A 17,785-nucleotide genomic window follows, 5' to 3' on the forward strand; every position below is an offset into this window, starting at 1 on the left:
ATTTTTGCATATGGTATTCAATTGTCCCAGAATCATCTGTTGAAAATGCTATCTTTTCCATTGAATTCCCTTTGCAACTCTGTCAAAAATCAATTGACCCTACATGTGTAGCTCCATTTCTGAAATTTCTATTCTGTTCCAGTGATATACTTTGAATACCAAAGCCATCCATACTTTCTTGACTACTATAGCTTTATAAGTCTTGAAATCAGGTAAGTCCTCTAAGTTTGTTCATCTCTTCCAAAATTGTTTGGCTACTCTAAGTCTTCGGCACTTCCATACGAATTTTTTAACTAGTTTATAAATTTCTACCATAAAAAACACACTAAGATTTTCATTGGGATGACAGTGAATCTATAGCTCAATTGGGGAGTAATTGATATCTTAACAGTATGTCTTCTGAACCATGAATATGCTTATAGTTCTTTATTCATTTAGTTTTTATATAATTTTTCTCAGCAATATTTTGTAGTTTTCAGTATACAAGTCTTCCATATCTTTTGTTAGTTATATCCCAAAACATTTCATATTTTATGTTAGAGTATTATTTTAAAATTTCATATTTAATTGTTCACTGACAGTCCACAGAAACATAATCAATATTTGTAAAATGATATTGGATCCCGTAGTCTTGCCACATTTCCTTATTCCCTTACTAGCTCTAAGATCTTTCTTTTTTAAAAAAAAATCTGTAGGATTTTCTATATAGATGATCACGAAGTCTGTGAATAAAATTGCTTTACTTTATGATTTCCAATCTGAATTCTTTAATTTCTTTTTCTTTCTTCATTGCACCGGCTAAACTTCAGGACAATGTTGAATACAAGAAGTGAAAGTGCACATTCTTGCCTTGTTCTGATCTTAGGAGAAAAGCATTCAGTATTTTACCATTAAGTATAATGTTAGCTATAGGTTATTTGTAGATGTCCTTTATCAGACTAAGGAAGTTTCAATTTATTCTTAGACTTCTGAGCATTTTTATCAAGAATGGCATTGGATTTTGACAACTGCTTTTTCTATGTCCACTGGAAAAGTCATATGATCTTTCTTTTTCAGTCTGTCAATATGATTAATTACATTGGTTTAAAAAATACTAAATCAAATCTACATTTCTGGGATAAAATCCACATGGTCATGATATATTATCTATTTTACATATTGTTGAAACGATTGATAAATTTTGTTAAAAATCTCTGTATCTATCTATATGCAAGAGGGACATTGGTCTGTAGTTTTCTCATAATGTCTTTATCTGATGTTGGTATCAGTATAATACTGGTTCAGAAAATGAATAGGGAAGATTTCCTTCTCTTTTGACTTTTCTGGAAGTCATTGTGTAAAATGAGTATTATCTCATCCTGAAATGGCAGAATTTACCTGTAAAACCATTTGGGCCTGGAGTTTTCTTTATGGAAAGGTTTTCAAATGATGATTCAATTTCTTTAATAGATTTGAGGTTATTTGGGTTATGTATTTCTTCTTGACCAAACATTGTAGTTTGTGCTTTTCAAGAAATATTTCCATTTATCAAAATAGTTGAATTTGATGGCATAAAACTATTAGTAATATTCCTTTTGCTTCCTTTTAATATCTGCACAATCAGGAATTTTATTTCTGACATTGGTAATTTGTTTCTTCTCTTTTTCCCCTGGCCAGTCTGACTAGAGGTTTATCAATTTTATTGATCTCAAAATGCAAGGTTTTCATTTCATTGATTTTATCTATTATTTTTCTGTTATTTATTTCATAGATTTCTGCTCTGAACTTTGATTTCCTTTCTTCTGTTTACCTTGTGTTTAGTTTCTTCTTGTGATTTAAATAATTTTAAATTTGAGATTTGTTTTATTGCCCAGAAGACAGTCACTTGTTATAAAGGTACAGTGTGCACTTGAAAAGAATGTGTGTTCTGTTATTGTTAAATGGAGTGCTTTAAATGTCAGTCAGGTTAAGTTGGTTGATAGTTTTGATCAAGTCTTCTGTTTTCTTACTGATTTTATGTCTATGTGCTCTATTAATTATGAGAAAAGTATGTTGGAATCTTTACATATAGTTGTGTATTTGTTTTGTCTCCTTGTAGTTCCATCAGTTTTTGCTTCATGTATTTGGAAGCTCTGTTATTAGTTTATAAACATTTAGTAGTGTTACGTCTTGATTAATTGGCAGCCTTATCATTAAGAAATAACCAAATAACCCTTTTTATACCTTTAATATTCTTTGCTCTAAAGTCTACTTTGTTTGATATTAATATAGCCACTTCAGAGATATATTGATTATGTTAACTTGATGTATATTCTCAATCCATTTGCTTTTAACCTATTGTCTTTATCACTGACAGGTATTTAAGTAGTAATTAAAATTTTTTCCCATGTTTATCAACATAGTTTTTACGCCATTTGCCATGTTCTTCATTCCTTTGTATAGATCCAAGTTTCCATCTGGTATCATTTTCCTTTCTCCTGAAGGAATTCCCTTGATATTTCTTATAGGTCTACTGGTGGTGATTTTTTTTAGCTTTTGATGTCTGAAAATCTCCTTACTTTTGTCTTCCATTTGGATGATATTTTCTTACTGTATAGTAGTCTATGTCGAGGTATTTTCTTCCAATATTTTAAAGATGTTGCTCTACTGCCTCTTGTGACTTGCAAAGTTCATGACTAGAAGTCTGCTGTAATTCTATTTAGATAATAATTCTTGTCTTTTTATCTGGATGCTTTGAAGATATTCTCTTATTATTGGTTTAAAACAATATGATTATGGTATGTCTTGGTTTAGTTTTTTCATGTTTCTTGTACTTTGGGTTTGTTGAGTTTATTTGATCTGTGGGTTTAGAGTTTTCATCAAATTTGGAAAAATTCTGGTCATTTCTTCAAAAATCTTTTTGTCTCTAACTACAGACATATTAGGCAGCTTGAGGTTATCTCACAGATCACTGACACTCTGCTGTTTGTGCATTTGGGTTGTTTCTGTGCTTCATTTTGGACAGTTTCTATTGTGATGTCTTCAGATTTATGATTTCTTTCTTTTTTTTTTTTTAAAGATTTATTTTTATTTATTTAATTCCCCTCCCCTCCCCTAGTTGTCTGTTTTCTGTGTCTTTTTGCTGCGTCTTGTTTCTCTGTCCCTTCCTTCTGTTGTCGTCAGCGGCACGGGAAGTGTGGGCGGCGCCATTCCTCGGCAGGCTGCTCCCTCCTTCACGCTGGGTGGCTCTCCTTATGGGTGCACTCCTTGCGCGTGGGGCTCCCCTACTCGGGGGACACCCCTGTGTAGCACGGCACTCTTTGCGCGCATCAGCACTGCGCATGGGCCAGCTCCACACGGGTCAAGGAGGCCCGGGGTTTGAACCGCGGACCTCCCATATGGTAGACGGACACCCTAACCACTGGGCCAAAGTCCGTTTCCATGATTTATTTCTTATGCAATGTCTAATTCACTTCAATCTCATCCAGTGTCTTTTTCATCTCAGTTATTTTAATGTTCATCTTCATCTTTAGAAGTTGGATTTAACTATTCCCTGTCCTGTATGAGTGTAGGGATCATTTCCTCTAATCTTTTTTGGTGGTTCTTTCAGCTGAAGACATGAGAGGGTTCCTCTGCATATCTCCTTCTCTTTATCCTAGACATTCTTTCTTCTCTATACTATTTTCTTGAAGCAACTCAAGCCTCCCCAGACTCCCAGGTTTGTCTCCTCATCTCAAAGAGACTCCAGCCTCTGCCTGGATTTCCCCTCAATGTACCCTGAACTGGAAACTTTCTCCAGCCAGAAAACTGAGTATTCATAAGGATCACTTCATTGGTTTCCCATCTCTTCATTGCCTGTTGTTCAGTCTCTTGAAAACTGTAGTTTCTTATATTTTGTCCAGCTTTTTAGTTGTTTTGGGTGGGAGGGTGACTCTGGTCCCTTGCTCTATTTTGACCAGTAATGGAAGTCTGTCTATGTATTTTTAGAACAAGAAGGTCCAAAGCTTTCACTAATTTCTGCAAGATTAAAAAGCACACTGTTCTGGGTTAATTTAGAGATTATTATTATGGATTATTGCTGTTACTATGGATTACTTCATAAATTTTAATTTTAATTTACTGTAGGAAGTGATATTTAAACTGTTAAAAATAAGAAAAGTCCTGGTCTCTATAATAATTAAATCATAAATACAAAATGATATTTTGGCAGATGGCATAGTTTAAGGTAATATAGGTACTTGGGAATGTCAGCAAAGATGTAGGACCTGAAACAAAGAAAAGAGTCAAAGGAACGAAATGCAAGCTTCTCTGCCTGTCAAAAAAAGAAGGCATGAGACTAGGACTAAAGTAAAAAATATATGGTTCAAATGAAAATTAGAATTAGAGCTTAAAAATTATAGACAGAGGTCAATGTTATTGAGAACACAAAGGAAATATAAATAAGTCTAGGCAAAAAGTTTGAATATGGGAAGAACAAATGTAGTTTCACATAGTAATGCAATTTCAAATCCTGATGATGAGAAAATCCTTTTTGGCTTTGTCTGTTTTGTGTCCTATAATTTAATGTAAATTCTCTTGCTTTCTTGAAAATTTTGAAAGGAGATAAATATACTCATTATTTACCCTTGTTAGGTATAACTGTGAGTTTTTATAGAAAAAATGCTGCTTACTTGACATTTATACATTTATCTGAATTTTCTGAAAATTATGGAAGGGGTTTCCATATTTATGTATGACTAATTGTGAGCTAGTACTATAGTTATTTATATATTTGTCTTCTCTTGCTAACTATGGTTTTTGAGGAGGAAGAGGGTGTTTTATTCACCTCTGAATCTCCAAAAGCAACTATCATAAAGCCTCACTTAGAAAAATTCATTCATTCAACAAACATTATGGAGAATATATTCAGTCTCAGATACAATGTGGGGTTTTGTGAATGCACTAGTGAGAAGAAACTGGCTGTGTGACTGCTCTCTTGGAGCTTCAGACAAGTGGAAAGCACTGACAGTAATCAAATCATCATACAAACAGATGTAAATTGAGCAATATGGGGCACCAGATGGATGACTAGGCTTTCAGGTGACACTTCTTGTATAACCTATTTCCAAGATGACTAATGATGAAAATCCTGTAAGACAGAGAGAGAATCAGAGCCTTTCATTCTAAGTATCAAAACCTAGTTCATGGTTTTAGAACTACTTTATCTGATATTTCATACAGAATTTCCTTCTGAAATGATTTTTGAGTGAAGTAGAGTACAGCGCAGTGTACTTCAAATCATTTTTTATATTTTGGAAATGCTGTCCTTATTGAACAAGAAAAAGGTTAAAGGACTCCTACTTGGTGGTCTTACAAAGTTGAAATATTCTTATAAAAACACGTCACACTCAAAGTCATTTTGTCAAATATGAAAACTTAGTGCTACCATAACTATAGTTCCTCCATACCAAAAGCCAAAATGAAACAAAATTTATTAAATGAAAGCATGTACTCCTTCATTTAGACAATATTTACTAAACACCTATTATATGCCAAGTATTGTTCCAAACCTTGGGGATTTATCAGTGAATAAAACAAAGTTGCAGTGCATAAGCAAGGGATGGGATGGGCTTGGGGAAATATGATAAACATTATTTAGAGGCTTCTTATTCTCTGTAAAGGCAGCCTGCCACATTGGTGAAATACTAGTCTACCCATCAAAGAAAATTGGACTTTTTACCCAACCAGCAGATTTCAGAAGCAGTGAAATATCTCCAACTGTATGATATACCATGTGCTTGTTGTATTGCTGACATTAATGTGATTCTCTACTCTTTCCTTTTCCTGACAGTGATTTTCAATTCTGTTTAGCACAGAGAATTTTATTTGCTTCCTTAATCATTTCAAACTAACTATATACTCTTCAACCAACCTAAAGAAAAGTGGAGACTATTTTCTATCTATAATTTATATCTGCCTCTCTGTAGTAAGCTTGAGTTTCTAAGAAGCAGCCAAGGTATTTCAAAGTTACAAGTTGCTTTTACCGCAGAAGTAGGATAAAAATGTCTACATTTAGTTCTGCAGAGATCTAGTCTAACATCCCTGATCATCTGATTTCAAATAAATCCCCAAAGAAACCCAGTTTTGTCACTTCCAAAATTTGAATGTTTTCTAAAAACCAGAAGTTCTCCAGCTGCTGTTGGCTTTTGAGTAAGTCCTACTATGGTCACTACCACACATAGAGACTTAAAACAATTGGAAAAAAAAACACCTTTTCTACACTTCCAAATACTCTCAAAAAGAAAAAAAAAAGGAAAATATTCCAGCCATATAAATAGTTTCACATAGCTCATTTCTACAACATGTCATTTCAAGAACAGACATCCGATTATATAGACTGTCACTGGCAATAACTTGGAAGCCTTGAGAAACTTAACAACTTCAGTTTAAAACAATTAAACAGATCTACTAGAAATAAAATCACCGCCTAGAGCCAAAGTAGCACAGGTGCTGGAGGGTTCACTTCTCTCCCAGAAAAAATAGCTAGAAGTCAGGCTGAGACTGTTAGAGGACTGCTCTGGGCCTAAAGACATGAGCAGAAGGTGAGGCACCATCCAGAAGAGAGAGGAGCAAAGGAAAGGAGTCTCAACTGACTGAAAAATCCCACGCATAGAGCTGCAAAAGCAGTAGTGAGTGCCTATCCCCCCATCTATGGAGCAAACAGCAGTGTGCAGACTGCAGTGACTATGGAGAGCAGTGGCTGTGGCTGAGGGAGTTGCAGGGTTCTCTTCCTCAAGAAAGGGGAAAGAGAGAGACATAGTCTATAGCAAATTCAGATTTTGGCCAGCAAACATGGACTGCTGCATTGGAGAGGTCACACACTTCCAGTCTGGGTGGGGCCAGGACATTGTTTGCACTGACAGCCAGCAGAGCAGGGAGCTAAAGATAATTTACTTTCTTCAACACCTTCCTACTGCCTCATGCCAGTTCCTGAGTAGACAGAGGGAGGGAGGGTGAGCTGGCCAAGGGTGGAAAAGAGCTTCTGAGTTTGTTTGTGAGGCTTGGCCAGCCCTAAGGACATTGCTTCTGCACTGCCTGCCCACCTTAGGAGTTACACTGAATGCATCCCCCCACCCCTTGCACCTGAGGTCTGAGCTGAGAGGTCTGCCAAAGAGTGCCATCTGCTGGCCAGGCCAGAAAAGTGCATGAAAAGGGAAAAATAATAATCAATAAATAAAGAGGCAAGCAAGTGTCTTTATTGCAACCCTCTCCAAGGCCCTTGGAAACTGGCCTTCACCCTACTGGGCCCTTAGCCTGGTTTGGACAGTTAAATAGGGGCAGACCTAAATATCTAGAACAAGTTGTAACAAGAGTCAAAAAACAGTGGTAGCACATAGCTACTTAAAAGTAAATCATAGGCAAGAGAGAGAAACTGAACATCATAGTAAACCCAGCATCAGAATCAGATGCCTAGATATCAGCAAAAAATTACAAGCCATACAAAGAAAAAGAAGATATGATTCAGGCAAAGAACAAATAAAAGTTTCAGATGAGACATAGGACTTGAGACAGCTAATTAATGACATACATAAAAATCACCTAAATCAAATCACAGAGTTGAAGGGCAACATGGCTAAAGAAAAAGAAGAGATTAAGAAGACACTGGGGGAAGCGTATGTGGCTCAAGCAGTTGGGAACCCCCTACCACACGGGGGGGTCCCAGGTTTGGTTCCCCCTGGTGCCTCCTAAAGAAGATGATCTAGGGCAAAAAAATGATGCAGTGAAATGGCGCAGTGAGGAGACACAGAAAGGAGACATGGTGGGAGACAAAAAAAGAGGGGAATGGAGGTGATTCAAGTGATTGGGTGCTGCCCTCCCACATGGGAGGTTCGGAGTTTGGTTCCCAGTGCCTCCTAAAAAAAGGAAGATGAGAAGATGGTAAGCACAAAAAATGGGGTCGAGGAGGCGAAATAAAAAAATAAATAAAATACTGTATGAGCACAGAGAAAAATTTGAAATCTAGAATAGAATATACAGGACTTATGGGAATAAAAGAAACAATAAGTGACATTAAAAATACAATAGAGGCACACAACAGCAGATTTGAAATAATGGAAGAAAGAATAAGTGACGTACAGGAAAGAACAACTGAAATTGAAAATAAAGAACAAAGAGACAAAAAAATGGAAAAAATAGAACAGGGGCTCAGGGAGTTGAATGATAACATGAACACTCCCACATACGTTTATGGAGTTCCAGAAGGAGAATGACAAGAAGAGAAAAGGGGAAGAAGGAGTATTTGAGGAAATAATGGCTGAAAATTTCCCAATTCTCAAGAAAGACATATCCAGGAAGCACAGCACACTCTAATTAGAATAAACTCAAATAGACACACCCCAAGACACATAGTATTCAGAATGCCAAATGCCAAAGATAGAGAGAAACTTCTGAAAGCAGCAAAGGAAAAATGAAACATGGCATACAAAGAACATCCAATAAGACTCAGTGCAGATTTCTCTTCAGAAATCGTGGAGGCAAGAAGGCAGTAGTATGAGAGAGAAAAGTACTGAGAGAGAAAAGCTACCAGCAAAGAATTCTTCATCCAGCAAAACTACTTCAAATATGATGGTGAATTTAATATATTCTCTGATAAAAAGAACTAAGAGAGCTTATAAACAAGAATCCAGCTCTGCAGAAAAACACTAAAAGGAGTTTTGCAGCCAGAAAATAAAAGAGAAGAGGGAGAAGCTTGGGAAGAGTGTAGAAAGACTATCAGAAAGGGTAACCAAAAGGGTAAAAAGATGGACAAAAATAAGTTATGATATATGAAAGCCAAAGGATAAAATGGCTGAAGTAAGTAATGCCTTTACAGTAATAACACTGAATGTTAGTGGATTACACTCCCCAATCAAAAGACAGTCTGGGGAGAAGATGTATCTTAAGCAATTGGGCACCCACCTCCTACATGGAAAGTCCCGGGTTTGGTTCCTGGTGCCTCCTAAAGAAGATGAGCAGATGCTGCAACCAGCAAGATGCTGCAACCAGCAGCTATTGCAACCAGCAGACACCACAAACGCCTCAATGAGCAGATGCCACAATGAGCAGAAGATACAACCAGCAGGGAGAAGTGGCTCAAGTGCTTGCACACTTGCTTCCCACATGGGAAGTCCCAGATTCAGTTCCTGGTGCCTCGTAAAGAAGACAAGCAAACAATGAGCAGACAGATGAGGGGGCCATCTTCGGGGTGGGAGGAAGGAATAAAAATTAATTTAAAAAAAACAGGCTGACAGAATGGATAAGAAAATGTGAGCCATCCATATGCTGTCTGAAGGAGACTCGCTGTAGACCCAAGTATGCAAATAGATGGAAAGTGAAAAGGTGGGAGAAGATATTTCACGTAAGTAGTAATCAAAAGAGAGCAGGGGTCACAAAACTGGTGTCAGATGAAACAGACTTTAAATTAGAAAAAAGCGATAAGATACGCAGAAGGCCATTATATATTAATAAAAGGAGCACTCCATCAGGAAGGACTTCCAGTCATAAATATCTATGCACCTAACTAGGGTGTCCCAAAATAAATGAGGCAAACTCTGGCAAAACTAAATGGAAAAACAGACTTCTCTACATTAATAGACACTTCAGCACACCACTCACATCGATAGAACAGCTAGAGAGAAAATCAAGAAGAAACAAAGAACTTGAGCAATATGATAAATGAGCTGTACCTAACAGACATACAGAATATTACACCCCAAATCAGTGGTTATACATAGTTTTCGAGTAGTCATGGATCTTTTTCCAGGATAGACCCACATGTTGGGCCACAACACAGTTCTCAATAAATTTAAGAAGATTGAAATTATACAAAGCATTTTTTCTGATCATAATGGAATGACACTGGAAATCAATAATAGGTGGGAAAGGGAAAATTTTGCAAACATATGGAAGCTAAACAACATACTTCTAAACAATCAGTGGGTCAAAGAAGAAATTACAAGAGAAATTAGTAGATATCTTGAGACAAATGAAAACGAGAACACAACTTATCAAAACTTATGGGGAAAGCGGATGTGGCTCAGTCGATTGAGTACCTGACTATCACATGGGAGATCTGTGGTCAGTTCCCCATGCCTCCTAAAGAAGCCAGTGAGCTGTCACAAAGGGCAGGCACAGCAAACTGACACAACTAGATGATGCAACAAGAGACACAAGAAGAAAAACATGATGAGAGACACAACAAAACAGGGAGCAGAGGTTCCCAGTGCTTTCTAGAAAAGATGGACAAAACAGCGAGCTGACATGACAGGCAGGCACGGCAAGCCAACACAACAGGATGACACAACAAGAGACACAGGAGTAAGAACATGAGAGACACAACAAAGCAGAGAACAGAGGTGGCTTAAGCAATTAAGTGCCTATCTCCCACATCAGTTCTTGGTTCGGTTCTTGGTGCCTCCTAAAGAAATAAAGAAGACAAACAGACACAGAAAGTGCAAATAATGTAGGGGTGAGGAGAAATAAATTAATTAAATCAACATTTTTTAAAAAACTTATGGAATACAGCAAAGGCAGTGCTGAGAGGGAAATTTATATCCCTAAATGCCTATATTTTTTAAAAAAAGCTAAAATGGAGGCTCTAACTGAACAACTAGAAAAAGAACAGCAAACCAATCCCAAAGCAAGTGGAAAGAAAGAAATAACAAAGATTAGAGCAGAAATAAATGAAATTGAGAACAACATAAACAAATAAAGAAAATCAACAAAACCAAAAGCTGGTTCTTTGAGAAAATCAATAAAAATGGACAAACCTTTACCAAGACTAACAAAGAAATAAGGAGAGAAGATGCAAATAAATAAAAAATGAAAGGGACGATATCATGACCCAACCCACAGATATAAAAAGGATCTTAAGAGGATATTATGAGACACTATTTGCCAACAAATTAGACAACCTAGATGAAATGGACATATTTCTAGAAATGCCTAAACAACCTACATTGACTCTTCAAGAAATACAGGAACTCAACAAATCAATCACAAGCAAAGAGGTTGAATCAGTCATTAGAAATCTTCAACAAAGAAAAGTCCAGGACCAGATGGCTTCACAGATGAATTCTAACAATGAATGAATAATAGTCCTGTTTAAACTTTACCAAAAAAGTGAAAAGGAGGGAAAATTACCCAACACATTTTATGAAGCCAACATCACCCTAATACCAAAGCCAGACAGATATTACAAGAAAGAAAATTAGGGAAGTGGACTTGGCCCAGTGGTTAGGGCGTCCGTCTACCACATGTGAGGTCCGTGGTTCAAACTCCAGGCCTCCTTGACCTTTGTGGAGCTGGCCCACGTGCAGTGCTGATGCGCACAAGGAGTGCCCTGCCACGCAGGGGTGTCCCCGCATAGGGGAGCCCCACGTGCAAGGAGTATGTCCTGTAAGGAGAGCGGCCCAGCGCGAAACAAAGTGCAGCCTGCCCAAGAATGGCGCCGCATACACAGAGACCTGACACAGCAAGAAGACACAACAAAAAGAAACACAGATTCCCGTGCTGCTGACAGCACAGAAGCAGACAAAGAAACAAGATGCAGCAAATAGACACAGAGAACAGACAACTGGGGTGGGGTGGGGCGGGGGGGGAGGGGAGAGAAATAAATAAGTAAATCTTTAAAAAAAAAAAAAGAAGAAAAAGAAAGAAAAGTATAGACCGATATCTCTCTATGAACATAGATGCAAAAATTTGTAACAAAACACTTGCAAATTGAATCCAACAGCATATAAAAACAACTATACATCATGATCAAGTAGGTTTTATTCCTGGTATGCAAGGGTGGTTCAACATAAGAAAATCAATTAATGTAATACACCACATTAAAAAATCAAAGGGAAAAAAACACATGACCATCTCGATTGATTCAGAACTGGCATTTGACAAAATCCAAAACCCTTTCTTGATAAAAACACTTCAAAATGTAGATATGGAAGGAATGTTCCTCAACATAATAAAGGGCATATATTAAAATCCCACAACCAACATCATTCTCAATGGGGAGAGGTTGAAACTTTCCCTCTAAGATCAGGAACAAGAAGAATCCCACTGTGACCACTGTTATTCAACATTTTGCTAGAAATTCTAGCTAGAGCAATTAGGCAAGAAAAAAATAAAAGGTGTCTGAATTGGAAAAGAGGACAGAAAACTCTTACTGTTTGCAGATAACATGATCCTATATTTAGAAAATCCCAAAATATCTACAACAAAACTATTACAGCTCATAAATGAGTTTAGTAAAGTGACAGGATACAAGATCACTATGCAAAAATCAGTAGCATTTCTATACACTAGTAATGAGCATGCTGGGGAGGAAATCAAGAATTCCATTTACAATAGCAAGAAAAAGACTCAAATATCTAGGAATTAATTTAACCAGGAATGTGAAGGATTTGTATTTAGGAAACTACAAAACAGTGCTAAAAGAAATCAAAGAAGACCTAAACAAATGGAAGGACATTCTATGTTCATGGATTGGAAGACTAAACATCATGGAGATGTCAATTCTACCCAAATTGATTTGTAGATTCAATGCAATACCAATCAAAATTCCAACAGCCTATTTTTCAGAAATAGAAAAGTCAATTACCAAATTCATTTGGAAGAAAGGGGTCCTGGAAAGCCAAAAACATCCTAAAAAAGAATAAAGTTGGATGGAACCTCTTGCTTCCTAACTTGACATGTAATAAAAAGTTACAGTGGTCAAAACAGCATGGTATTGGCATAAAGATAGACACACTGATCAATGGAATTGGATTGAGATTTCAGAAGTTGACCCTCACCTCTACAGTCAACTGAGTTTTGATAAACCAGCAAGTCCACTTTTCTGGGTCAGAATAGTCTCTTCAACAATTGGTGCTGGAAGAACTGGATATCCATAAGCAAAAGAATGAAAGAGGAGTCCTATATTTCACTCCCTGTAAAAGAATCAACCCAAAATGGATCAGACCTAAACGTAAAAGCCAGGACCATAAAACTCCTGGAAGATAATGTAGGGAAACATCCAACAAGACCTTAAGTTGGGGTTCTCTTAAACCTTACACCCACAGCAGGAGCAACAAAAGAAAAAACAGATGAATGAGACCTATTCAAAATTAAACACTTCTGCACCTCAAAGGACTCTGTGAAGAGGGTAAAAAGGCAGTCTACTCAATGGGAGAAAATATTTGGAAATCACACATTTGGCAAGTGTCTAATATCTATGATATTTAAAGAGACCTGAAAACTCAACATAAAAAGACAAATGATCTAATTAAGAAAAGGGCAAAAGACCTGAAGGGACATTTTTCTACAGAAGAAATACAGATAGTGAAAAAACACATGAAAAAATGTTCTATATCACTGGCTATTATGGAAATGCAAATCAAAGCTATAATGAGATATCATTTTATACCTACTAGAATGGCCACTATTAACAAAACAGAAAACCACAAGTGTTGGAGAGGATGTGGAAAGACAGGAACACTTATTTATTGTTGGTGGGAATTTATTAAATGGAATGGTACAGTCACCTGTGGAAGTCTTTTTGGCGATTCCTAAGGAACTCAGAAAGAAATCTATCACATGACTCAGCAATACCGCTACTAGGTATATATTACACAGAAGAACTGAGAGCAGTCACACAGACAGACATCTGTACACCCATGTCCATAGTGATGCTATTCACAATTGCCAAAAAATGGAAATAACCCAGGTATCTACCAACTGAAGAATGGTTACCCAAACTGTGGTGTATACACACGATGGAATATTATTCAGCTATAAGAAGAAATTAAGTTGTGAAGCATATGACAATGTGGATGAACTTGTGGAGGACATTATGTTGAGTGGAGCAAACCAGGCACAAAAGGACAAATATTGTATGATTTCACTATTATGAGCTGAACTCATGGAGTTAATAGCTAGAATGTAAGTCATAAGCAAATTCATGGAGTTAATACCTAGAATATAAGTCACCAGAGAATAGAATGTGATTAGAGAAGGGAAAGCTGGGATTAAATCTGTGCAGAATTGGTAAAAAGTTGTTTGTAAATGTGTGGAAACGAGTAGAAATGGTGAAAGCACATTATAGGATTTGTAATTAGTAGTGTTAATATACGAGTATGGTAGTGGTTTGTTTTTTCTTACTTTTTTGGAGTAATGAAAATGCTTTAATATTGATTAAAATGATGAATGTGCAACTCGGTGATTTTGCCAAATGTTGACTGTATACTTTAGATAAGTTATATGGCTTATGAACAAAAAAACAGTAAGGTGGGTTGGGGGAAAAATACACCATATGTAAAATTAGTAGTAATACTTTGATGATGCTCTTTTATGGTTTGTTACAAATATTTCACAACAATGCAAAGTACTGGTGGTGGGGTAATGCATGGGAGCCCTATACAACATTTTGCTTGTATGTTTTGTAAGTTCACAACTTTTACTATATACTTATTGTTTATGTATTTCATGGATGAATGACATACTTCAATAAATTGCTTTTAAAATGAAAAAACAAAATAGCTACAGATACAAAAAGAGAGAAAAGTTTCACTTGTTCACTGTCCCATTTATTCTCAGTCCCCAATGCCAAATACATTATTGGATCCATTTATCAGTGCTTTGGTAAAATTAGAATTCATAGGATAAAACTATTTTTCAGTGGCAAGATTTTTATATGTGATTTTTAAAAATTTTGAATCCTGAACTTTCCAAAGACATACACCTGACATTATAGACACATAAAATTTTTTTCCATCTTTACATGCATGTATTATGTATGTAGGTATGTATTTAATTTATGTAAGTCTAACTTGATAGTTGGGCATTCAACTATAGACACTGAGATCAAGGTCATTTGGGGGAATGCAAACTTTCAATTGATAAATTCTTTCCCTGAAGGACATGAAAGTTTTCTTGACAAGTGTGTAGTTTATACTATTATAAAACAATCTCTAGTCACATATATTTCCTTCTTTAGCAACGGCTAGAACTTATAGTTATTTTGGAACATCCTTCAAAGGGATCACCTCTCTCGCCCACCTTTATTACTTGCTGTCAGCAACATGACAGTGTCAGAATGAGATCCAAGCAAGCATGGTAGGGGGTTGGCGTATAACTATACAGTATTATTTCATATCATGTATTGGGAAGGTGAACAGTATACTATATTTCATTGCATATTCTGCAGAGCACACACGTCATTCCATATGCTCTGTGCGAAATAAACCACCTTCTAGCAAAATATTCATAGGTATTGTATGATTGATGAATATCTGTGGTGAAGGAATGACTGAAAGAATTAATGTCTTAGTTTGGTAAAGTTAAGCAAAATCTCCACGTGATTTTCTAAAAAAACAATGCACTACACTAAAATTCATCTTATCAGTAAGTCAAATAAATCCGTGTTAGGACAAAGGTTTTATTTAGTGATTGCAGATAGCTACTTCTTTGGTTAGCAAAACCACTTGTAAGGTAGACACATTTTCTAAACTCTGACAGTTTTTTCATTCTGAGAAAAATGAGAGACTATTTTACTTAAAAAAAAAAAAAAATCACTCACAGACTCCTTTCCCAACTTCTTTTGTAGCCGAGTTTGCCATTGGACAGCTTGCATGACAATGGCTTCCCACCTTCTCTCAAGATTTACAATGATCAGCTGCATGGGCTGGTGGTCTGCATTCAGATTGCAGGTCTCCCGGTCATCCAGAAGATGCTGACATAACCGTAGAATGGAGGCCACTCCACGACGCCGCTGCTTGATTTCACAGCAGAGTGACTGCAACACAGAGAGGAACTTATCTATGAGCATTTATAGGGCTTAGTTCCCTAAAACATGAAACGCCCCGTTCCACCTTAATTTCAATTTATAAGGATAGACTCAGCTACAAACAATAGGACAAGGAAAAAGAGCCCTGAGGTCTCTGAGATTGGAGGACTCCCATCGGCATTTAATAATGCTAAGTAATTTGGTTGCATGTCATTCTTCTACTCCTCTTCCCTGATTTCTCCCTAAGAAATGTAGAATCTTTCCTTGACACCTAGGTAATTAACATTTTATAGCCTAATGAAATAAATCATTTTGGTCATATGAATCCCAAACAAACTTACATGCTTTGATCTGAGGTAAGAGGAAAAACAAAATAGAGAAAAGTTCTCCAAAAGGAAATGGAATTTTTTTTTTCAGATTTACTCCTAGATTCTTTAGAGCCAAAAATTTTAGCTTTCTCTGGTTGGGAATAAGTTAAATAAGGTTGCAAGGAATTTGGATATGAGACATCTATTATCTGAAGAAAAAAAAAAAGAATAAGCAATATTTCTCTTCCGAAGCTTGATTAAAAAAGCAATAATGTTCAGAAAACAGAAATTAAGACACTGGATTATTGCTGCACTATTTGTTGGTTGCTATGTTTCTTTTAATAGACATTCACACTATTTAAGAAGGATATGCATGCATCAAAAAAGCATTTTGCCCCCAGAAGCATTTATATTGCTGCAGTGACCCTAAGCTGAATGATTCAAGAAAACCAGTGGGTACACATGTCTAAAAATATTATATCCTTTCCTTGCCTACGGATAGTGTGTAAGTGATATTCTAATTCAAAGCCTTCAGGAGAAATGATGATTATATCCACAAACATCACTGAATTACTAATCTCCTTCTACTGCCACAATTGGACTGTTCTAACAGTTAACAGATTGCTTATTAATCAACAATGGTAAACAAGACAATGCAATTTCATTTAGTGCGAGAGTTTTAATGCCTAAAAGTATTTGTGCTTAAAATGTTAATCCAGATAAGGCTTCATTAGAAGAAGTCTTAAAATGATTAAGTGTGGTTCATTGAAATGTGTATGGAGTGGGGATAGTAGATCAGCAGGTGGACATTTCATACAGATGTTCCACTTATTGATATAATGCATGCTATAGCCATTTAAATGACCCTAACTCAGTAATAGCTGGAATTCTATTATTTCTGTAATGAGAGAACCCTGCACCTTTAATATTTCTGAATTTTAAATAAGGTGAATGACAAATTCCCAAACCTCTATTTATGGCAAAATATGACTAGGAATTTTATTATTCAATTTATACCAGTGCAGCATTTTCAGTTATGTTTCCTGAACTTATCCTTATTTATTTTCCTAGGGTTCATTACTATTTTCCTATATAACTCCTGATGTAAGCACCAGGCCTGACAAATTTCTTTTCTGATGTTATTTGTTAATTCAGTGCTGCATGAGGAGAAATCCCTAGACATTCAAAGATAAAATTTGAGGGCCTAATAAAGAAACAGGCATTCTTTCTATCTCCTCCTCTAATCCTGCTAACTGCCCCCACTCAACTCACACACACTAATATGCTTGTGTACGTGTACACATTCACGTGTACTATAAAATCATACTCACGCTCACAAACCTTCTGGTGCTCTCTCTCTCTCACACACACACACACTCTTCAGTTTGCTTCTTACTAGACCAACTTTGGGCAAGTGAAACCATCAAGCCCACACAATACCTGCCAACTCTTGACCAAATATTAAAAACTTGAAGATAATTTTATGGCTAACTGAAATTGGTTTAAATGAGTCCTGTGAATAGTAACATTGAGGATTTTGTTGTTGTTTTGTTGTTGTTAATTTGTTAAAAGTAAAGGGTAAGAAAAAATGAAGAGTTGTTTCCATGTCACAGAACTGGATCTTGCAAAAATTGTCTTGAGACAACTTTTGTTCTCCTGTCAACAAAAAGACCCAATGTTTCTAAAGCAAATGAAAATTTGCAACGAATGACATTAAAGCTGCCTGTGGAGTTAGCAGAGG

General features: G+C 36.4%; 1 protein-coding gene across 10 annotated transcripts in view; it reads right to left on the minus strand.

Annotated features, from left to right (window-relative positions):
- The window catches only part of AKAP6 (A-kinase anchoring protein 6), a 635,729-nt gene that overhangs the window by 43,964 nt on the left and 573,980 nt on the right, over nucleotides 1-17,785 (minus strand). For 9 of the 10 annotated variants that reach the window (XM_058293576.1, XM_058293584.1, XM_058293582.1 and 6 more), the window contains one exon: nucleotides 15,530-15,745. The exons of the other annotated variant lie outside the window; for it this stretch is intronic. In XM_058293576.1, coding sequence (XP_058149559.1) covers nucleotides 15,530-15,745 — 216 coding nt within the window. The remainder of the gene's footprint in view (nucleotides 1-15,529; nucleotides 15,746-17,785) is intronic. 10 annotated transcript variants of the gene reach the window in all.

The sequence above is a fragment of the Dasypus novemcinctus genome, chromosome 3 (genome assembly GCF_030445035.2).
Source record: "Dasypus novemcinctus isolate mDasNov1 chromosome 3, mDasNov1.1.hap2, whole genome shotgun sequence".
Classification (NCBI taxonomy): domain Eukaryota; kingdom Metazoa; phylum Chordata; class Mammalia; order Cingulata; family Dasypodidae; genus Dasypus; species Dasypus novemcinctus.